Here is a 25313-nt window from a genome sequence, read left to right as displayed (position 1 = left end):
GCAGATGGTGCCCCTCAAGTGTTAAGCAGAAAACTAAGCAGTGCATTCACATGAGGAAAATAACTCACACAGAAAAGAACTATCTGAAAGAATCTGAAGAAAGAATGCCCGGTGCTCATATAAGGACAGGAATACTGCCTGTTCCCACCAGCCAGAATAGAAAACCTCATGATTCACAGGGCACTGAGTAGAGTGGACAGATAGGTCTTGCTGGAGTAGCAGAAAATAATCAACACTAGGAAGCTCAAGAAGATTCACAGAAGTACAAAAATATCCAAGACCCAAATGGTAAAATTGACAGTGCCTGGCATCCAATTAAAATAACTAGATGTGCAAATAGGCAAAGAAACACAACCCATAATAAGGAGAATAATCAATTGATCAAAAACAAAGCAGAAATGTTAAAATTAGCAGATAATATTAAACCAGTTATAAATATATTCAACATGTTCAAAAAATTAAGCAGACATATGGAAGATATAGAAAAGACACAAAATGAACTCATAGAGATAAAAACTACAATGTGGGGCTTCCCTGGTGGCGCAGTGGTTGAGAGTCCGCCTGCTGATGCAGGGGACACGGGTTCGTGCCCTGGTCTGGGAAGATCCCACATGCCGCGGAGCGGCTGGGCCCGTGAGCCATGGCCGCTGGGCCTGCGTGTCCGGAGCCTGTGCTCTGCAACAGGAGAGGCCACAACAGTGAGAGGCCTATGTACTGCAAAAAAAAAAAAAAAAAAAAAAACTACAATGTGTAATATGAAATATATACTGGATGGAATTAGTAGCAAATTAGACATTACCAAAGAACATATTAGTGATTTGGAAGGCACAGCAACTGAAATTACCTGACAAAAAAAAACCAATGAAACTGGACCCCTATCTTATACCATGCACAAAAATCAACTCGAAATGGATTAAATACTTTAACATAAGACCTAGAACCATAAAATATATAAAGAACACATACAACTCAATAGAAACAAAATAAAACAAAAAACAAACAAAAAATCCAATCAAGGGACTTCCCTGGTGGTCCAGCAGTTGGAGTCTGCCTTCCAATGCAGGGGACGTGGGTTCGATACCTGGTCGGGGAACTAGGATCCCACATGCTGCAGGGCAACTAAGCCCGTACACCGCTCAACGACTGCGCCCACACGCCACAACTAGAGAGAAGCCTGTGCGCCACAATGAAAGATCCTTCATGCCGCAACAAAGAAACCACGTGCTGCAACTAAGACCCGATGCAGCCAAATAAATAAATGTTTTTTAAAAATCCAACCAGGACTTCCCTGGTGGCGCAGTGGTTAAGAATCCGCCTGCCAATGCAGGGGACACGGGTTCAAGCCCTGGTCTGGGAAGATCCCACATGCCGCGGAGCAACGAAGCCCATGCACCACAACTACTGAGCCTGCACTCTGGAACCTACAAGCCACAACTACTGAAGCCCGCATGCCTAGAGCCGGTGCTCTGCAACAAGAGAAGCCACCACAATGAGAAGCCCGTGTGCCTCAATGAAGAGTAGCCCCCGCTCGCCACAACTAGGGAAAGCCCACATGCAGCAACAAAGACCCAATGCAGCCATAAATAAATAAATAAATCCAATCAAAAAATGGGCAGAGGAACTGAACAGGTATTTTTCTACAAAAGACATGCAAATGGCCAATAGGTACATTAAAATATGCTCAGCATCATTAATCAAGGAAATGCAAATCAAAACAATGAGATATCACCTCACACCTGTCAAAATGACTATCATCAAAAAGTCTACAAATAAATGCTGGTGAGGATGTGGAGAAGTGGGAACACTTATGTGCTGTTGGTGGGAATGTAAATTGGTGCAGCCACTGTGAAAAACAGTATAAAGGTTCCTCAAAAACTTAAAAATAGCCCTTCCATAGGATTCAGCAATTCCACTTCTGGGTTTACATCCAATGGAAATGAAAACAGAATCTCAAGGAGATATCTGCCCTCCCATATTCATTGCAGCATTGCTCACAACAGCCAAGGTATGGAAACAACCTAGGTGTCCATCAACGGATGAATAAAGAAGATGGGGTGTGTGTGTGTGTGTGTGTGTGTGTGTGTATAAACAAACATGACAGTTATGATTAAGAAGTAAATCTTTCCATTTGTGACAACATGGATGGAGCTGAAGGCATTATGCTATGAGAAATAAGCCAAACAGAGAAAGATAAATACTGTATGGTATCAGTAACATGTAGAATTAAAAAAAAAGTCAAACTCATAGAAACAGAGAGCAGAAAAATTGGGACAGGTTGGAAAAGGGATACAAACTTTTAGCTGTGAGATGAATATGGTCTGAGAATCTAATATAAAACATGGTCCCTATAGTACTTCCCTGGTGGTCCAGTGGTTAAAAATCCACATGCCAATGCAAGGGACACAGGTTTGATCCCTGGTCTGGGAAGACCCCACATGCCACAGAGCAATTAAGCCCGTGCACCACAACTACTGAGCTGTACGCCATAACTACTAAAGTCCGTGCACCACAACTATGAGCCCATGTGCCGCAACTACTGAAGCCCGCACGCTCTGGGGCCTGCGTGCCACAACTACTGAGCTCGCATGCTGCAACTACTGAAACCTGCGTGCCTAGAGCCCATGCTCCGCAACAAGAGAAGCCACCGCAAAGAAAAGCCTGTGCACCGCAATGAAGAGTAGCCCCCAATTGCCACAACTAGAGAAAGCCCATGTGCAGCAGCAAAGACGCAGCACAGCCAAAAATAAATAAATAAATAAATAAATAAATAAACAAAACCATGGTCATTACAGTTAAAACTGTATTGTATAATTAAAATTTGCTAAGAAGGTAGAACTTAAATGTTCTCACAGAAAAAATAAATGATGTGATGGATGTGTTAATTAGATGGTGGAAATTCTTTCACAGTATATATATATATATATATATATATATATACCCATATCAAATCACCACAATGCACTTTAAATATCTTACAATTTTTCCAATTATACCTAATTTTTAAAAATTAGTTATTTTAAGAGGATATCATTTGGGAATATGTCTTTCATTTTGACTGAGGACCAATGTGAATATGAAGATCAACACATGCGTAGTGAACAAACATTTCAAGGCTGACTGTACAACTTTTAAAATTTCTCTTCCTATTTGTAGTATAAAATATACAGATAGGGCTTCCCTGGTGGCGCAGTGGTTGAGAGTCCGCCTGCCGATGCAGGAGACACGGGTTCATGTCCCGGTCTGGGAAGATCCCACATGCCACAGAGCGGCTAGGCCCATGAGCCATGGCCGCTGAGCCTGCACGTCCGGAGCCTGTGCTCTGCAACGGGAGAGGCCACAACAGTGACAGGCCCGCATACTGCAAAAAAAAAAAAAAAAAAAAATATATATATATATATATATATATATACACACAAATAAAAAAAGGGTTAGAATTTTTCTGAAGACTTCTTTGTAAAGTATGTGGCCATGCTATGTATCATGAAGGGAGGGGGTTGGGGTAGGGAGGGGAGAGGTGGATGAGTTGGTAACTCCTTCACCTCAAGCTTCCTTGGGTTACTTCCACTGAGATGACTTGAAAGTTTGAAGTGTGTTTAGGGCAATTCAGCACCCTTAGACCTGGTGTCTGCCATATGTCTGAAAACTAAAGAGAGCTATGGCAACAGGATGGAGGGATTTGTGTGGGAAGCAAATATACTTTCTCTGATTGTAGAAGTGAAAGAAAGATGGCTACATTCTTACTGACCTGAAGTTTATTGTCATAATACTAAATATGTTAAATATCATTCATCTAACATTTCTAAGTATCATGTTTGCTATAACGCTGGAAATTGAAGATTTATGTTACTATATAGATACGTAGCTTACTAATATCTTGCTTGAAACACATCAAAGTGGTTCATATTTCATATGGTTTGCCTTTTCTTTTACCAAACAATATTTAATGTAGTGTACCCTCCCTCTTATTGTTGGTGTATTTATCCTACAAAACAGGCAGGAGATTTAGAAAAGCAGAAAAAATTAAAACAATAAACACTGCATGTTCCAAAGCTGGAGAAATCTTACACAATGATTTATTCATGGTTCCTAATTTATAACTTCTGATTTCTTGATAATATACTACTTAGAGAACTGAAACTATTAACTGAAAGACTTAAAACAGTATAAAATTGTATCCAGAAAATTAATTTTATTGGCTTTAAAAAATTTTTCTCTGCATTGGGTCATTGTTGCTGCACACGGGCTTTCTCTAGCTTCTGCGAGCGAGGGCTACTCTCCACTGCGGTACGGGGGCTACTCATTGCAGTGGCTTCTCTTCTTGCTGAGCATGGGCAGGCTTCATTAGCTGTGGCACGTGGGCTCAGTAGTTGTGGCTCGCGGGCTTAGTTGCTCCGCGGCATGTGGGATCTTCCTGGATCAGGGCTCGAACCCGTGGTCCCCTGCATTGGCAGGCGGATTCTTAACCACTGCGCCACCAGGGAAGCCCTTATTGGCTTATTTTATAATTGTTCATGTATCAGAAACATTCTTCTCAGTAACAAGGGACAAGGGATCTATACATAAAGAATATAGCCATTAAGTAAGAACTCTTAAACTTGAGTTGTGGAGATTATTTTCTTGTCATCACCTGTTTAGTTTGTGACCTAGATAAATGCTACTTGCATTAATGATCTAAAGGAAGAAATAAATAATCTATTCTATTAAATATTTGCCCTGTCCTTGAATACTTGTACAGAACAAGGTAGTTTATAATAACAGTTAAATATCAGACGTATATGATCACTAAATCATTTAGTCTTGATTAATATTAAGATATATCAATTTGCACATGACAGCAGAGATGTTTAACCCAACTCTTTAAGAGCTCATTTATTTTCGACCCATTTTGAGGTATAAATTGAAAATTCTTATAATAATAAAAACTGATTTTGAAAACAAGCAAACAAGCAAACAAAACTATCCAAAAGGAAACACAGAGAAAAAATACCAAAAAATGTAAAGACCATTAATGAACTGTGTGACAATTTCAAATGGCCTAATTGGAGTCCATAAAGGAGGGAGAGGGAAGAAAAAAATATTTGAAAAAAATAGCAAAAAACTTTCGAAACTTTATGAAAATTATAAACCCACAGATACCAAAAGCTCAATGAACCCCAATTAGAAGAAACACGAAGAAACAACACCATAAGGAACACCATAATGAAACAGCTCAAAATATGTGGCAAAGAGAAAAACTTAAAAGCAACCAGAGGAAAAAAAGGCATTTCGGAGGTTTGGCAGACTGCAGGAGAGGAGTGAGCGCCTGTGGCTCTACTAAGTTTGGTAATCTGGAAGAAAAGAAGTGAACAGGCAATACTCCCACAGATAGCCTCATCCACCAGAGGGCAGACAGCAGAAGCAAGAAGAACTACAATCCTGCAGCCTGTAGAACAAAAACCACATTTACAGAAAGACAGACAAGATGAAAAGACAGAGGGCTATGTACCAGATGAAGGAACAAGATAAAACCAGAGAAAAACAACTAAATAAAGTGGAGATAGGCAACCTCCAGAAAAAGAATTCAGAATAATGATAGTGAAGATGATCCAGGACCTCGGAAAAAGAATGGAGGCAAAGATCGAGAAAATGCAAGAAATGTTTAACAAAGACCTAGAAGAATTAAAGAACAGAGATGAACAATACAATGACTGAAATGAAAACTACACTAGAAGGAATCAATAGCAGAATAACTGAGGCAGAAGAACGGATAAGTGACCTGGAAGACAGAATGGTGGAATTCACTGCTGCACAACAGAATAAAGAAAAAAGAATGAAAAGAAATGAAGACAGCGTAGGAGACCTCTGGGACAACATTAAACGCAACAACATTCGCATTATAGGGGTCCCAGAAGAAGAGAGAGAGAAAGGACCCAAGAAAATATTTGAAGAGATTATACTTGAAAACTTCCCTAACATGGGAAAGGAAATAGCCACCCAAGTCCAGGAAGCACAGAGAGTCCCATACAGGATAAACCCAAGGAGAAACATGCCGAAACACATAGTAATAAACTTGGCAAAAATTAAAGACAAAGAAAAGTTATTGAAAGCAGCAAGGGAAAAACGACAAATAACATACAAGGGAACTCCCATAAGGTTAACAGCTGATTTCTCAGCAGAAACTCTACAAGCCAGAAGGGAGTGGCATAACATATTTAAAGTGATGAAGGGGGGCTTCCCTGGTGGCGCAGTGGTTGAGAGTCCGCCTGCCGATGCAGGGGACACGGGTTCGTGCCCTGGTCCGGGAAGATCCCACATGCCGCGGAGCGGCTGGGCCCGTGAGCCATGGCTGCTGAGCTTGCGTGTCCGGAGCCTGTGCTCCGCAACGGGAGAGGCCACAACAGTGAGAGGCCCGCGTACCGCATGCATGCATGCATGCATAAATAAATAAAGAAAGAAAGAAAGAAAGAAAGAAAGTGATGAAGGGGAAGAACCTACAACCAAGATTACTCTACCCGGCAAGGATCTCATTCACATTCAATGGAGAAATCAAAAGCTTTACAGACAAGTAAAAGCTAACAGAATTCAGCACCACCAAACCAGCTCTATAACAAAACTTCTCTAAGTGGGAAACACAAGAGAACAAAAGGACCTACAAAAACAAACCCAAAACAATTATGAAAATGGTAATTCAAACATACATACTGATAATTACATTAAACGTGAATGGACTAAAAGCTCCAACCAAAAGACACAGGCTCACTGAATGGATACAAAAACAAGACCCATAATATATGCTGTCTACAAGAGACCGACTTCAGACCTAGGGACACATACAGACTGAGAGTGAGGGGATGGAAAAAGATATTCCATGCAAATGGAAATCAAAAGAAAGCTGGAGTAGCAATACTCATATCAGATAAAATAGACTTTAAAATAAAGAATGTTACAAGAGACAAGGAAGGATACTACATAATGATCAAGGGATCAACCCAAGAAGAAGATATAACAATTATAAACATATATTCACCCAACATAGGAGCACCTCAGTACATAAGGGAACTGCTAACAGCTATAAAAGAGGAAATCGACAGCAACACAATAATAGTGGGGGACTTTAACACCTCACTTACACCAATGGACAGATCACCCAAACAGAAAATTAATAAGGAAACACAAGCTTTATGACACAATAGACCTCATAGATTTAATTGATATTTATAGGACACTGCTTCCAAAAACAGCAGATTACACTTTCTTCTCAAGTGCGCACGGAACATTCTCCAGGATAGATCACATCTTGGGTCACAAATCAAGCCTCAGTAAATTCCCTCAGTTTTCAGAAAACTGAAATCATATCAAGCATCTTTTCTGACCACAACACTATGAGACTAGAAAACAATTAGAGGGAAAAAAACGTAAAAAACACAAACACATGGAGGCTAAACAATACATTACTAAATAACCAAGAGATCACTGAAGAAACCAAAGAGGAAATCAAAAAATATCGAGAGACAAATGACAAAGAAAACACGATGATCCAAAACCTGTGGGATGCAGCAAAAGCAGTTCTAAGAAGAAAGTTTATAGCAATACAATCCTACCCTCAAGAAACAACAAACATCTCAAATAAACAACCTAATCTTATACGTAAAGGAACTAGAGAAAGAAGAACAAACAAAACCCAAAGTTAGTAGAAGGAAAGAAATCATACAGATCAGAGCAGAAATAAATGAAATAGAAACAAAGAATACAAGAGCAAAGATCAATAAAACTAAAAGCTGGTTCTTTGAGAAGATAAACAAAATTGATAAATCATTAGCCACACTCATCAAGAAAAAGAGGGAGAGGACTCATATTAATAAAGTTAGAGATGAAAAAGGAGAAGTTACAAGAGACACCACAGAAATACAAAGCATCCTAAGAGACTACTACGAGCAACTCTATGCCAATAAAATGGACAACCTCAAAGAAATGGACAAGTTCTTAGAAAGGTATAACATTCTAAGACTGAACCAGGAAGAAACAGAAAATATGAACAGACCAGTCACCAGTATTGAAATTGAAACTGTGATTAAAAATCACCCAACAAACAAAAGCCCAGGACCAGATGGCTTCACAGGTGAATTCTATCAAACATTTAGAGAAGAGCTAACACCCATCCTTCTCAAACTCATCCAAAAAATCGCAGAGGAAGGAACACTCCCAAAATCATTCTATGAGGCCACCATCATCCTGATACCAAAACCAGACAATGATACTACAAAAAAAGAAAACTACAGAACAGTATCACTGATAAATATAGATGCAAAAATCCTCAGCAAAATACTAGCAAACAGAGTCCAACAACACATTAAAAGGATCAGACACCATGACCAAGTGGGAATGCAAGGATTCTTCAATATACGCAAATCAATCAGTGATACACCATATTAACAAACTGAAGAAGAAAAACCATATGATCATCTCAATAGATGCAGAAAAAGCTTTTGATAATATTCAACACCCATTTATGATAAAAACTCTCCAGAAAGTGTGCACAGAGGGAACCTACCTCAATGTAATAAAGGCCATATACAACAAACCAACAGCAAACATCATTATCAGTGGTGAAAAACTGAAAGCATTACCTCTAAGATCAGGAACAAGACAAGGATGTCCACTCTCACCATATTATTCAACATAGTTTTGGAAGTCCTAGCCACGGCAATTAGAGAAGAAAAAGAAATAAAAGGAATACAAATTGGAAAAGAAGACGTAAAACTGTCACTGTTTGCAGATGACACGATACTATACTTAGAGAATCCTAAAGACGCCACCAGAAAACTACTAGAACTAATCAATGAATTTGGTAAAGTTGCAGGATACAAAATTAATGCACAGAAATCTCTGGCATTCCTATACAATAATGATGAAAAATCTGAAAGAGAAATTAAGGAAACACTCCCATTTACCACTGCAACAAAAAGAATTAAAAACCTAGGAATAAAACTACCTAGGGAGACAAAAGACCTGTATGCAGAAAATTATAAGACGCTGATGAAAGAAATTAAAGATGATACCAACAGATGGAGAGATATACCATGTTCTTGGATTGGAAGAATCAATATTGTGAAAATGACTATACTACCCAAAGCAATCTACAGATTCAGTGCAATCGCTATCAAATTACCAATGGCAGTTTTTACAGAACTAGAAGAAAAAAATCTTAAAATTTGTATGGAGACACAAAAGACCCCGAATAGCCAAAGCAGTCTTGAGGGAAAAAAATGGAGCTGGAGGAAGCAGACTCCCTGACTTCAGACTATACTACAAAGCTATAGTAATGAAGACAATATGGTACTGGCACAAAAACAGAAATATAGATCAATGGAACAGGATAGAAAGCCCAGAGATAAACCCACGCACCTATGGTCAATTAATCTATGACAAAAGAGGCAAGAATATACAGTGGAGAAAAGACAGTCTCTTCAGTAAGTGGTGCTGGGAAAACTGGACAGATATATGTAAAAGAATGAAATTAGAACACTCCCTAACACCATACATAAAAATAAACTCAAAATGGATTAGAGACCTAAATGTAAGACCAGACACTATAAAACTCTTAGAGGAAAACAGAGGAAGAAGACACTTTGACATAAATCACAGCAAGATCTTTTTTGATCCACCTCCTAGAGTAATGGAAATAAAAAATATATAAACAAATGGGACCTAATGAAACTTAAAAGCTTTGCAAAGCAAAGCAAACTATAAACAAGATGAAAAGACAACCCTCAGAATGGGAGAAAATATTTGTAAACGAATCAATGGACAAAGGATTAATCTCCAAAATATATAAACAGCTCATGCAGCTCAATATTAAAAAAAAAAACAACCCAATCCAAAAATGGGCAGAAGACCTAAATAGACATTTCTCCAAAGAAGATATACAGATGGCCAAGAAGCACATGAAAAACTGTTCAACATCACCAATTATTGGAGAAATGCAAATCAAAACTACAATGAGGTATCACCTCACACCAGTTAGAATGGGCATCATCAGAAAATCTACCAATAACAAATGCTAGAGAGGGTGTGGAGAAAAGGGAACCCTCTTGCACTGTTGGTGGGAATGTAAATTGATATAGCCACTATGGAGAACAGTATGGAGGTTCCTTAAAAAACTAAAAATAGAATTACCATATGATCCCACAATCCCACTACTTGGCATATACCCAGAGAAAACCGTAATTCAAAAAGACACATGCACCCCAATGTTCATTGCAGCACTATCTACAATAGCCAGGTCATGGAAGTAACCTAAATGCCCATCAACAGACAAATGGATAGAGAAGATGTGGTACATATATACAATGGAATATTACTCAGCAATTAAAAGGAATTAAACTGGGTCATTTGTAGAGATGTGGATGGACCTAGAGACTGTCATACAAAGTGAAGTAAGTCAGAAAGAGAAAAACAAATATATAGTAATGCATATGTGTGGAATCTAGAAAAATGGTACAGATGAATCAGTTTGCAAGGCAGAAATAGAGACAAAGATGTAGAGAACAAATGTATGGACACCAATGGAGGAAAGCGGGAGGGTGGGTGATGGTGGTGCGATGAATTGGGAGATTAGGATCGACATATATCCACTACTATGTATAAAACAGATAACTAATAAGAACCTGCTGTATAAAAATAAATAAATAAAATTCAAATCACACACACACACACACAAAAACCAAAGGTGAAATAAGTTCAGATGTAAGAAAGCAGAAAGGACTCATCAGTAGATCCCCCACTAAAAGAAATGTTAAATGTCCTTCAGAAGAAAAGTGATACCAGATGGAAATCTGGATCTATACAAAGGAATGAAGAGCTTTGGAAGTGATAACTCCATGGGTAAATATGTAAGATTTTTAAAAATCATTTAAATCTCTTTATAAGATATGTGACTTAAAAACAAGAACAGTGTTTTGTGTAGTTTCCAACATATATAAAAACAAAACGAATAAAGATCCAGAGGGGAGAAATGGAAGAACACTATTGTGTGATTCTTATACCATAAGTGAAATGGTATAATATCACCCAAAGGTAGAATATGACAGGTTAAAGATGTATAACTATAAAATCTAAAGCAATCTCTAAAATAACAAAACACAGTTATAGTTAATAAACCAACAAAAATGAGAAAATAAAATGATAACAATGCTCAATTAATATTAACTTGAAGTCTAATTTATCACTTTTCCCATTTAGGAATCATATTTTTGATTTGATATTTAAGAACCTTTTATCATAAATCCCCATAGATTTTTCCCTGTTTTTTCCTAAAAGTTTTATATATTACATTTAAGATCATGATAAAATTTGAAACATGAAGCCAATTTAAGAGATAACATTAAGTGTACCAACATTTGCATTGTAAGGGGCCCAGGATAAGAGAGAGAGAAGGGGATTCAAAATGTATTTAATGAAATTATGGCTGAAAATTTCCCAAACCTGAAGAAGGAATCAGATATCTATACAGGAAGCACAGAGGGTCCCAAACAAGATGAACCCGAACAGACCCACACCAAGACATATCATAATTAAAATAGCAAAAGTTAAAGATAACTAAAGAGGTCTTGGGACTTCCCTGGTGGTGCAGTGGTTAAGACTCCGGGCTTCCACTGCAGGGGGCATGGGGTGGATCCCTGGTCGGGGAAAATCCTGCATGCTGCATGGTGGGAGTTCTATAGGCAGCAAGAGAAAAACAAAATCATATACAAGGGAATCCCCATAAGGCTATCAGCTGATTTCTCTGCAGACACTTTGCAGGCCAGTAGGGAGTGGCATGATATGTTCAAAGTGTTGAAAGGGAAAACCTTACAACCTAGGATACTGTACCCAGCAAGATTACCATTTATAAAAGAAAAAGAGATAAAGAACAAGACAAGCAAAAACTAAAAGACTTCATCAATACTAAACCTACCCTGAAAGAAATATTAAAGGGTCTTCTCTAAGTGGATAAGAAGAATGTATAGGAAAGGGAAAATCCCACTAGGAAAGGCAAATATATAGTAAGGACTGAGAATCAACCACTTAAGCCAATATGAACATAAAAAGACAAAAAATGGTAAAAGTACCTATAGCTAAAATAAACAGTTAAGGGATAAGCATGAAGATATAAAATAGGACATCAAAAACACAAAATGCGGGGAGTAAAAAAATGTAGACCTTTTTAGAATGTTTTTGAACTTAAATGACTACCAGTTTAAAATTAGTAGATATAGGACTTCCCTGGTGGCGCAGTGTTTAAGAATCCACCTGCCAATGAAGGGGACACAGGTTCGAGCCCTAGTCTGGGAAGATCCCACATGCCGCAGAGCAACTGAGCCTGTGCACCACAACTACTGAGTGTGTGCTATAGAGCCCGCGAGCCACAACTACTGATGCCCGCGCACCTAGAGCCTGTGCTCCACAACAAGGGAAGCCACCACAATGAGAAGCCCGCGCACTGCAATGAAGAGTAGCTCCCACTCGCCGCAACTAGAGAGAGCCCACACACAGCAACGAAGACCCAACGCAGCCAAAAAATGAAATAAAATAAAATAAAATAAATTAAATTAAAAAATGAAAAAAATAAAATTAGTAGATATAATTATAGGCCAACACATGAACCCCATGGTATCCACAAATAAAAAACAATAGATACACAAAAACTAAAAAGATAGGTACACAAGCAAACTACTAAGGAAAATCATCAAACCACAAGGGAAGAAACAAAAAGAAGAAATGAACAGAGAAGAACTAACAAAAACAACTGGAAAACAAGTGATAAAACTGGCAGTAAGTACACACCTATCAATAATTACTTTAAATGGCAACGGGCTAAATGCTCCAATCAAAGGACAAAGGGTGGTTGATTTGATAAAAAAACAATACACTTGAATATGTTGCCTACAAGAGACTCACACCATATACAAAAATAAACACAAAATGTATTAAAGCCTAAATGTAAGACCTGAAACCATAAAACTCCTAGTAGAGAACATAGGCAGAACAGTCTTTGACATAAATCATAGCAATATTTTTTTGGATCTGTCTCCAAAGGCAAAAGAAATAAAAGCAAATATAAACAAATGGGACTTAACTAAACTTAGAATCTTTTGCAGAGCAAAGGAAACCATCAACTAAAGGAAAAGATGACCTATGGACTGGGAGAAAGTATTTGCAAATGATATGACCGACAAGTGATTAATATCCAAAATATACATAAACAACTCATACAATATTAAAAAAAACAATAAAAAATGGGCAGAAGGGCTTCCTTGGTGGTGCAGTGGTTGAGAGTCCGCCTGCCAACGCAGGGGACACCGGTTCATGTCCCGGTCCGGGAAGATCCCACATGCCACGGAGCGGCTAGGCCCGTGAGCCATGGCTGCTGAGCCTGCACGTCTGGAGCCTGTGCTCCGCAACGGGAGAGGCCAGAACAGTGAGAGGCCCACGCACCGCAAAAAAAAAAAAAAAAAAAGGGCAGAAGACCTGAATAGACATTTTTCCAAAGAAGACATACAGATGGATAACAGGAACATGAAAAGATGCTCAACATCACCATTAGAGAAATGCAAATCAAAACAATGAGATATCACCTCACACCTGTCAAAATGACTATCATCAATCAGTCTACAAATAACAGTTGCTGGTGATAATGTGAAGAAAAGGGAATCCTTCTACACTGTTGGTGGGAATGTAAATTGGTGCAGCCACAATCGAAAACAGTATGGAGGTTCCTCAGAAAACTAAAAATAGAACTACCATATGATTCAGCAATTCCACTCCTGGGTATATATCCAGAAAAAATGAAAACACTAATTCAAAAAGATACATGCACCCCAGTGTTCACAGCAGCATTATTTACAATAGTCAAAATATTTAAGCAACCCAGGTGTCCATCAACAGACAATTGGATTAAGAAGATGTGGTATATATATACAATGAAATATTACTCAGCCATAAGAAAAGAATGAAATTCTGACATTTGCAGCAACATGGATGGACCTAGAGATTAGTATGCTTAGTGCATTAAGTCAGAGAAAGACAAATACTTAAATGCAGAGTTAAAAAAATAGTACAATGAATGTACATAGCAAAACAGAAACAGACTAAGATATAGAGAACAAACTAGTGGTTACCAGTAGGGAGAGGGAATGGAGGACTGGCAAGTTGGACTATGGGATTAAGAGATACAAACTATTATGTATAAACTACATAAGCGACAAGGATATATTGTATAGCACAGAGAATTATAGCCATTGTCTTATAATTTTAATGGAGTATAATCTGTAAAAATACTGAATCACTATGCTGTACACCAAAACTAATATAATATTGTAAATCAACTATACTTCAATAAAAACATAAGAAAATAAAGCTTCCAAGAAAAAAATATACTTAAGACCTTGTGGTAGGGAAATACTTTTTCAACGAGATACAAAAAAGTTCTAAACATCAAGGAAAAGATTGATAAATGTGACTAAATTAAGAAATTCTGTACATCGAAAGTCACCTACGAGAGTGTAAAAAGTGGGTCACCCCTGGTGGCACAGTGGTTAAGAATCCGCCTGCCAATGCAGGGGATATGGGTTCAAACCCTGGTCCGGGAAGATCCCACATGCCACACAGCAACTAAGGCCGTGCGCCACGACTACTGAGCCTACACTCTAGAGCCCGAGAGCTACAACTACTGAGCCCATGTGCCACAACTTTTGCAGCCTGCATGCCTAGAGCCTGTGCTCCACAACAAAGAGAAGCCACCGCAATGAGAAGCCTGCACACAGCAACAAAGAGTAGCCCCTGCTCGCCACAACTAGAGAAAGCCTGCGCACAGCAATGAAGACCCAACGCAGCCAAAAAATATTTAAGAAGCGTAAGAAGTCAAGCTACAGTGTGTCATACAACTGTCTCTAGTCATATGCAGTTACTGAGTACATGAAATGTGACTAATCCAAATTCAGATGGGCTGGAGGTGTAATATACAGTCTGGGGTTTGAAGACATCGTATAAAATATAATATCTAATAATTTTTATACTGATTTCATGTTGAAACAAAAATACTTTGGCTATGATGGCTGTGATGATTAACTTCATGTGTCAACTTGACCAGGTCACAGTGTACGCAGGTATTTGGTCAAACACTATTTCAGGTGTTGTCTCTGAGGGTGTTTTTGGATGAGATTAATATTTGAATTTGTAGACTGAGTAAAGCAGATTGCCCTTCCTAATGTGGGTGGGCCTCATCCAATCATAGGCTTGAATAGAACAAAAAGGCTGACCCTCCCATGAGTGGGAATTTCCTCCTGCCTGACTGCTGTGGTGAGACATCAGTCTTTTTCTGCCTTTGAACTCCAACTGAAACAGCTCTTCTTGTTTCTCCAGTCTGCTGGTTTTTTGGACTGGAACTACACCATTGGCTCTACTGACTGCAGATCATGGGACTTCTCAATCTTCATTACTGTGTGAGCCAGTTCCTTATGATAAACCTCTCCCTCTCTCCACAAACACACACACACACACACACACACACACACACTCACTACTTGTTCTATGTCTCTGGAGAACCTTAATAGATTGGGTTAAATAAAATATATTAAAATTATTTTCACTTGTTTATTTTTGGCTTTTTTAAAATGGCTACTAGAAAATGTAAAATTACACGTGGCTCACATTATATTTCTATTGGCCACTGATGATCTAACATATATAAGGAACTTCTGTAAAAAAAAGAAACAAGTTTATATCCCCCAAGTGCTTTAGATTTTGGAATTACCTGATACAGGATACAAAGTTACTAGTTTAAGAAAAATATTTAATTAAAAGAAAGAACCACAAAAATGAGCAAGCAACAGCAGATTATCAAAATGACTAGGCAGACTTATATAAGAAGCAAATAAGACTTTTAGAAATAAAAAATATAAACTGTTGAAGTTAAAAGTTTGGTGGATGAATTAAAGAGAAGAATGGGCACTGAAGACACAGTTAGTGTACTGGAAAACAGTTCTAAAGAATTACCAAGAATGCAGCCTTAGGGATGGAAAATATGATATAGATAGAGGATAAAATAAGAAACTCTACATGTCAGACTTAGTTCCAAGGGGAGAAAAGAGAAAGAATGGAGGAGAGGCAATATTTGAAAAACAAAATAATGGTTGAGGGCTTCCCTGGTGGCGCAGTGGTTAAGAATCTGCCTGCCAATGCAGGGGACACGGGTTCGATCCTGGTCTGGGAAGATCCCACATGCCGTGGAGCAACTATGCCCACGTGCCACAACTACTGAGCCTGTGCTCTAGAGACCGCGAGCCACAACTACTGAGCCCACGTGCCACAACTACTGAAGCCCAAACACCTAGAGCCCATGCTGCACAAGAGAAACCACCGCAATGAGAAGCCCACACACTGCAACAAAGAGTAGCCCTGGCTCCCCACAACTAGATGAAGCCCATGCACAGCAACGAAGACCCAACACAGCCAAAAATAAAATAAATAATAAAAATAAATACATTAAAAAAAAGATGTTATGGAACCAGCTTTTAACTTGGAGGAAGGGACAAAAAAAACAAAAATAAAATAAAGTGGAAGGAGGGGACATGAGCCAAGGAAATGTAGCTCTAGAGGGAGTGTGGCCCTGTGAACACCTTGATTTCAGCCCAGTAAAGCTGATTTCTGACTTCTGGCCTCTAGAAATGTGAGAGAATTAATTTCTGTTGTTTTAAGCCACTACATTTGTGGTAATTTGTTACAGCAGCCACAGGAACCTAATGCACCTACTATGGCTAGAAACTTCCCTAAGTGTTTGAGATACATCAATGAACAAAACAAAGGTCTCTGCCCTAATGGAGCTTAAACTCTACACTAGTGGAGTAAAGAGACAATATGCCGTAAGTATCGTTAACAAGTAAATTGCATAGTATGTAAAAGGTAACAAATGATATGTAAAAAAAGTAAAAGAGCAGGGTGAGTGTGGAATCAGTAGTGTGTGTGTGGTGGTGGTGGTGGGCAAGTTGAAATTTTAAATAGAATGGCTATGGTAAGCTTCACTGAGAAGGTGGTGTTTGAGCAAAGACTAATGTTTTAATTTGTGGTGTTCATTTTTAAAAAGAGGACAAAACTAAAACACTGGACAACAACACTGTGTTAAGTTGGGGGAGAGGTGATCAGTATTAAAGTGTTTTAACATCTTTATATTAATTGGGAGGAAAATTTAGATATTTTTGACTTTGTTAAGCACACATGCTGACATATCAAGGGTAATCAGTAAAAGAACAGAAATAGAATATATAACTTCCAAATAAGTAGTGGGGAAAATGGAATAAAAAACAAAATAAACAAAACTCAATATAAATTTTTTAAAGCTGAGAAAGGAGAAAAAGCAAAGAAAATTAGAAGAGATAAAGAGCAACCAGTAAGATGTTAGAAACAAATGCAAATGGATATAATCTTTCAGTTAAAGGACAGAAATTGTCTTCAACTATACCTCAATAAAAAATAAATGTATATTATGAAAAAAATGACAGAAATTGTCAGATTAGGGGAAAGATGGGAAAATCCATCTAATATGGAAGAGACACAGCTAAAATTTAATATAAGAAAAGGCTGTTAAGCAATGAAGAGATATACCAAGCAAACACTAGACAAAAGTCAGGGTAGTAAGACAAAATACTAAAACTGACTCAAGAAGAAATAGAAAATCTGAAAAAAACTATTAAGAGATTGAATCAATAATCAAAAAACTCCCCATAGGGCTTCCCTGGTGGCACAGTGGTTGAGAGTCCGCCTGCCAATGCAGGGGACACGGGTTCGTGTCCCGGTCTGGGAAGATCCCACATGCCGCGGAGCAGCTGGGCCCGTGAGCCATGGCCGCTGAGCCTGCGTGTCCAGAGCCTGTGCTCCGCGGCAGGAGAGGCCACAGCAGTGAGAGGCCCACGTACCGCAAAACAAACAAACAAACAAAAAAAACTCCCCATAAAAGAAAGCCCAGGACCAGATAGCTTCATGAATTCTAGTAAGTATTTAAAGAATTAACACCAATCCTTCTCAACTTAAATCTAGACTAGTTTCATACTGACTTTATGAAACTACTTGACTTTGAGGATCTGGATGAAACAATGTTTCTACTTGTGCTTGATTTTTCTAAAATAGAACATTTAAGAATAAATACTCACCTTGAGGATTCCTGGGAATCATCCGTTACCATACCTTCCCCTCCACATTCCTACAGCATTACCATCAAACCACGACAAAAATTAAAGAGAAACTTAAAAAATAACAAAATTGACAACTGTGAATTCACTAAAGAAATCATTAGGAAGAAGACGTTAAGTTCTGTGGTTTTTATAATATTCTTACAATATTTGAATTTTAAAGATCTTCTCCAGAAACTTTTTTTAAATAAAAGTTTTATTGGAGAAAAATAGAACCACCACGTACACAGCGAAAAGAGCACAAAAATTCAACTGATACAGAACTGAAAGTCACAATTATCCAATGTTGTTTGCGATTACTTTTCAATTTCTTAAACAGCTCCCCTCAATTTGTTTAATAGTCTCACCAGTTTTTTCAGCTGAAATCGCATCAAGTTTTCAAAAAATTAAGAGCCTCAGGGAAGGGACCAGCTTTCAAGACAACAAAGGTAACACCAAGAGTCTCCTAATGGTACCAATTCTACCTAAAAATTCCGTAAGAGTAATTATCGAGTCTGGTGGAACAGTCTACATATCTCACAGACCATCAGGGATGAGTTAGAACACGGACTTAGATGGTCCAGTATGGAGAGAGGGCAAACAAAATAGCTGCATTTCCTTGTCAGATAAGCTCAGTTAAGGAAACCAGGGAGGCTCTAAGAAAATACAGGCAATGGCTGCTCAAAAATAGTTAGGAAGGCATTCTACATACCACATACTGTTGGACAACAGTGTGTAAGTTTGATGTAATTATAAAGAAAACAGGCAACTTTAAAAAAAAATAGCTGGTCACAGGTCTTTGAGAACTCAAGAAAACAATCAATAGCAAACACAAGAGCCAAAAGTCTCAGTTGAGGGTTGGGACCTAGGTATTCTTCTTCATGGTTCCAAATAGTCAAGGAAATACACTGTTGCAAAAAAGCATTAAAGCGGGCTTCCCTAGTGGCGCAGTGGTTGAGAGTCCGCCTGCCGATGCAGGGGACGTGGGTTCGTGCCCCGGTCCGGGAGGGTCCCGCATGCTGTGGAGCAGCTGGGCCCGTGGGCCATGGCCGCTGAGCCTGCACGTCCGGAGCCTGTGCTCCGCGACGGGAGAGGCCACAGCGGTGAAAGAGCATTAAAGCAGTTCTGATTTTTAAAAAAATCTAAACAAAATTTCTGCTTTTCCTCCAAGATCAATTCCCTTCAAAGCTTCAAGGAAAAACAAGGAAGCAAAACAGAACCCCAAACCCAAAAAGAAAAAAGCATGATGGTAAAAGAGAAGAATTTTACTCACATTATCAATTTGAAAAACAATACTTTTGCTATTTTCTATGTATGAACAATCCTAGGACATTCCCCTGAAAAGTAGGTGTCCAGTGGCTATGAGAACTCTTTATCTTCAAGCAATTTTGAAAGGAATAAGATCAGCATAATACAGAATTTGAAATTCCCAACTAGGGGGTGTACGGGGGAAATGAGGAAGGATCTAGTTCTATCTAGGGCTTTAGGAAGTTAAAATAAGGATGAAAGGAAATGCTTATATGCCAACAAAAAGGAGAGTTGAGGTGCTTCAAAAAAAAAACTTTGGTAGAGAAAATAGGAATGCTAAATCCCAGGAAGCCTGTAACAATCTACAATTGGTCCAAGTTAAAGACAAAACTGTCCAAACAACATTAAAGTCTAAAGGAAGCCGAAAACTAGTTTATGAATTTTTGCTCTTGTAAAAAGTTACACAACACGTGGGTTTTGGTCTCTTTTGCGACGTTCATATTATATTCATTTTTAATATGAAGAAAGAGTTGGATTTTTCTCTCCTACCATGTTCTTCTAGTACAACTGACCAGCAATTTTCTATTTCAGCTATTTTTATAAGTACCTGTTAATCAGCACAGTAAACTCAGGGCTGAACCATATACACACATCCCATGGGAACATTTTAGGATGTGCGTATATAAGACTATGTAAGCAACTGTCCCTCTGCTTGAAAACTTGTTTCCAAATAAAATTTTTAAAAACATCCCTTTCAGTGTAACAGAACATTACTTAGTAAAATATCAATAGCTATGACAACTTATTTTTCTCTTCAAGGGAAATCACAAAACAGGTGAACAACCAAGTCCAGGGTGGTTTTTCTATTTGATAAATACATCCAGAACTCTGTACAGTAAATAAAGTTTGCATGCAGTTTAAGTATCTTTAAATGACATTTTAAGCAAATAAACCTTTTGCTTCATAATCAATGGTGTATAAGAACCCCCCTCCTCTTTTTTTTAATAGCCATAGGGACCTCTTCCCCAGTTCCAAACAGGAATCATGAAGACCAAGTACTTTCTTAAGAGTTTTCTGCACATCATACTAAATAACATGCAAAGAGTTCAACAACATTCTTCTTAAAGGTAAGTATTACTCTTTAAATGGGCATGTTAACCACTGAAAAGTCACTCAACTATTTCCATTACACTGCTTCATTTGGTCATTGGTAGTATAAAAGAAGTCAAATAATAACAGGTTAGTTTATTCACTGGCTACTGCTTATGACACCAAATGCTCCAAGGCCAACATTTTAAGCAATATAATTGTACTGGTTTGGATTTTCTTTATCTCTTTCCATGTAGTCCCGGTCAATTAAGGATTCTATTCTCTTCTTAAGATCAGCAGGCTGTAAGAGAAGGCAAATTTTCAGTGCAAAGCTCAGAATCAGTGGCTCAAGCCCATTCACCAATACCCCATAAAAAAAAAAAGAACAGTTTTGGCTCACCGATTTAATGTATTTAATCTCAATATTTTTTAATTTTTATTTTTAAAATCTTAATATTTTTTAATTTCTATTTTTTAAATCTCGTTTTTTAAAGAGGAAAGTATAATGAAAATAAACCAGGTTAAAAATGTTTTTACACTATACATACACTGTCACATCTTATATTACTTATTTATCTGTTTACCTATTTATCTACCTATCTATCTATCTGGCTGTGTTGGGTCTTAGTTGCGGCAGCACGAGGGGTCTTTGTTGCTGCATGCAGGATCTTTAGTTGTGGCATGTGGGATCTAGTTCCGTCACCAGGGATCGAACCCGGGTCCCCTGCACTGGGAGTGGGGAGTCTTAGCCACTGGACCACCAGGGAAGTCCCCTGTCATACTGTTATACAATACTTTACTTTTCTATTTTAAAGAGGTCTTCTAAGAACCAGCTATTCTCTGCACAAATACAAAAGACTACCATAACTTCACAAAAGGAACACATTATAGTTTAAGGAAACAGAATGCTATTTAGTTTTGCCAAGATAGTTTGAGAAAATAAGTAGACCCTAAATTTGGACAAAAGCTGGTTCTCAAAGTCAGGTTGCATATTTATAAATTAAATAAAAAATGTACTATGGAAATCACTATTTACAAGAATACTACAACAAATGGTTTGATAAGTGAAGTATCATCTCATAATTCAGATCTTTGTATTTCAGGTTTAAGGTTTAACTATTACCTGCTATAAATGATTTGAGTTTTTGAATCCAAGTTGTTGAAAAATCATTGAGAAAGCTTATAGCTTGTTCTCATGATTGCATTCTTAGCTCTTGGGTAACAAAATTCCACTGTCTTTTGTATCTAGCCTATAAAGAGAATATAATCTTGCTTGCTAACAGTTTTTTCAGATTGTTTAAAATGGCTACTTGATCAAGAAATGTAAAGAGGTAAAGTAGTTTGATGGGGCAGCCAAAATTTCACCAAAGTTTGAATTCCAAGATTTGAAAATCAAAATGACTTTCTCTTAATTATGGTGAAAGAGCTAGAATATCAGCACAACATTTATTACAGTGATCCTCTACCTTCCCTAGCTAGCTAGCAGCAGTGATCTCTCTGGCTAGAGGTGAAATGATTGTTAAGGCAGAACGTGAGGGTGAGAGTGTGGTAATGAGGAGGCAGTATTAGGTTTGGAGGAGAGAGAAAGCCTACCTTATTAGCAGTGACAGCTAACGAGCACTTATGTGCCAGGCCCAGTGCTAAGTTTTACATATATTATCTCATTTAAGCTTCACAATAATCCTACGAGATAAGTACTATTATCATCTCCATTTTACAAAAGAGGAAACAAGCTCAAAAGGTGAAATGACTTACCTAGGCCCAAAGCTCATGAGAACCCTAACAGCCAAGGGTCTATCCAAACTTTACGAAGTGTTTATCATCACAAGAGTTTGGGAATCTTCTAAAACATGAGATACAGTCCAGTACAACACCACATTGTCTAAGGCGCTTTATTACTGGGCATTTATAATGGAACATGTCCATGTGACGACTAATTTGTCTGCCAGAACTACCGCTAAGCTTTAAAAAAGATGCCTAATGATTACTAGTTATCTGTACAGTTTTTAATGGACACTTACAAAAGCTAACTAAACAGATTTAACTTAATTAAAATAACCAAATCTGTCAAATAGCTAGGTATTTCAAGGAGAAAAAGGAAACAAAAATACCAAAGAAGCTCAAAAAAATAAAGTGAATAAACTTGAAAATTTCAAAGACTCACTTAGCAGCTAAACTTTCAGGTATAGGAGCTTTTATAAATTGTTTTCCCCTTTTGTCACAGCTGCCCACATATGTCAACAAAGGTTTTTTTGGAATCATATATATGAGCATAAGAAATGAAAACTTTTGTCCCTCCAAATGGTCTTGAGGTTTTATTCTATGTTTGTAAGATTTGTGTCTGAAAAGTCTAATTTTTATATATAATAAGCTCAATATTTTTTATATATAAGCAGCTCAATAATAAAATACAGAAGTACCTACCTTTACTGGAAATTTCAACTGGTTGTACACTTCTGAAACAAGGAGATTGTGGCTAAGCGTCTTTCTCATCTTCATAATTCGAACAATTGCAGCATCAATTTGATACTGTCTGTCTTGAAATACTCTTTCTGTGGTGCTTGCTTGTTCCTCAACCTAACAAAAAAGTTTTAAACTTAGGAACTGTACCTGAAGTGCAACTTGATTACTTATACAAATTGTACATTTTAGGGACATGACACAGTTAATGCTTTAAATATGCTGAACTACCAAAAGAAACCTTATACAGACAAGGACAGAAAAAACCCTACAAACATAAATCCTATCTGTCCTAATGTCCTACATCAATGAAGTAACGCCAACATTAGTTAATATAAAAATACCATCTTTGAGCTGCTTTTCTAGAAAGAGACAGCTGATGCAGAATTTATCATTTTCTTTTACTCTCTTCTCAAAATCTTAATGTGTCACAAGAGGTTATTGACCAGATTTCTGTATGACATTAGCTTATCTGTAAAAGTGACTGATTCTGACATCTGACTCGAAGTATGATACTAACCAGCTAAGCTAACCAGTGTCAAACTTTTTTTAACATTTTATTTTATTGTATTTTATTTTTTGGCTGCCTTGGGTTTTCATTGCTGCGCAGGCTTTCTGTAGTTGTGGTGAGCGGGGGCTGCTTTTCGTTATGGTGTGTGGGCTTCTCATTGCGGTGGCTTCTCTTGTTGCAGAGCATGGGCTCTAGGAGCGCAGGCTTCAGTAGTTGCAGCTCGCGGGCTCTAGAGCACAGGCTCAGCAGTTGTGGTGCACGGGCTTAGTGCTCCGAGGCATGTGGGATCTTCCCAGACCAGGGATCAAACCCGTGTCCCCTGCATTGGCAGGCGGATTCTCAACCACTGTGCCACCAGGGAAGTCCCAAATTTTTTTTCATTGATTTTTATTTTGTAAAATATAAATCAGAAACGCGCAGTTAAAAAAAAGTCAGTTAGGGCTTCCCTGGTGGCGCAGTGGTTGAGAGTCCGCCTGCGGATGCAGGGGATGCAGGTTCGTGCCCCGGTCCGGGAAGATTCCACATGCCACGGAGCGGCTGGGCCTGTGAGCCATGGCCGCTGAGCCTGCACGTCTGGAGCCTGTGCTCCGCAACGGGAGAGGCCACAGCAGTGAGAGGCCTGCGTACCACAAAAAAAAAAAAAAAAAAAAAGTCAGTTAACCAATTCTAATGCTAAAGCAAGAATGTTCCTCTTTAGCATCTAAATTAAGAGTAGTTTGGGCTTTTCTTTTTCTTTTTTTTTTTTTGCAGTACGCGCGGGCCTCTCACCTTTGTGGCCTCTCCCGCTGCGGAGCACAGGCGCCGGATATGCAGGCTCAGTGGCCATGGCTCACGGGCCCAGCCGCTCCGCGGCATGTGGGAATCTTCCCGGACCGGGGCACGAACCCGTGTCCCCTGCATCGGCAGGCAGACTCTCAACCACTGCGCCACCAGGGAAGCCCCGGCTTTTTTTTTTTTTGCCTCATCACTTGGCACGCGGGATCTTCATTCCCCCGATCGAACCTGTGCCCTCTGCAGTGGAAGCGCGGAGTCTTAACCACTGGATTGCCAGGGAAGTCCCTAGTTTGGGCTTTTTGCAGTTAGTTTCTTTCTGATACAGCACATGTTTTAAAATAACACAGTAATCTAAGGGAGTATCACACCTTTGATGTGAATGTTAACGAGACAGGAACTTGTTTGCAACCTTGACCTCTATCCCTATTATAAAACTTTTTGTCAAGTACTGCATTAAACCTTGCTGGAATTGAAACCAACTGGTTTCAGGAAATGCTGCAGTTGTTGGTTTCCTTAATAAAAGTCTCTTACAAATTCAAATGGTAAAAACAAACAAAATATTCACTGTTGATCAAAGAAACACTAACTGAACCTTCCAATTTTTCACCAAGCAAGCTGGCAAAGATTAAGAAAAGAAAATATAGTCTTTAGTGCTGGCAAGGGCACAGTAAGACAGGCACTCACATTAGACAGTGTAAATTGGTCCAATCTTTCTAGAACACGAAATGGCATAATGTATTAAGACTCTTAAAATGTTCACACTCTTTAACACAAAAAATCTACTTCCATGATAAATTCGTAAGGAAAGGATCAGAGAGATTAAGATTTAGGTACAGAGATGTATCTTGCTGTTTTATTTACAATACTAAGAAGTTATGAATTTAAGTACCCAACAATGGACACTGAATAAATTATTATAACTGTGTAAAAGAATATTGTGTGGCCATCTGCCATTTTATAAAGATGCTTAATGGCATGGAAAAATTCTAAAGACTTGGGGCTTCCCTGGTAGCACAGTGGTTAAGAATCTGCCTGCCAATGCAGGGGAC

General features: G+C 38.4%; 1 protein-coding gene across 2 annotated transcripts in view; it reads right to left on the bottom strand.

Annotated features, from left to right (window-relative positions):
• Nucleotides 1–18373: 18373 nt before the first annotated feature.
• The window catches only part of CUL4B (cullin 4B), a 34109-nt gene continuing 27169 nt past the window's right edge, over nucleotides 18374–25313 (bottom strand). For both annotated transcript variants that reach the window (XM_081223279.1, XM_081223280.1), the window contains exons 20-21: nucleotides 22944–23096; nucleotides 18374–20820 (exon numbers count right to left, since the gene is read on the bottom strand). In XM_081223279.1, the coding sequence (XP_081079405.1) occupies nucleotides 20725–20820; nucleotides 22944–23096 (249 nt within the window). In that variant the 3' untranslated portion in view covers nucleotides 18374–20724. The remainder of the gene's footprint in view (nucleotides 20821–22943; nucleotides 23097–25313) is intronic.

This window comes from Mesoplodon bidens (genome assembly GCF_964165515.1).
Source record: "Mesoplodon bidens genome assembly, chromosome: X".
In the NCBI taxonomy this organism is placed as follows: Eukaryota; Metazoa; Chordata; class Mammalia; order Artiodactyla; family Ziphiidae; genus Mesoplodon; species Mesoplodon bidens.
This window is presented reverse-complemented; position numbering and strand designations above follow the sequence as displayed.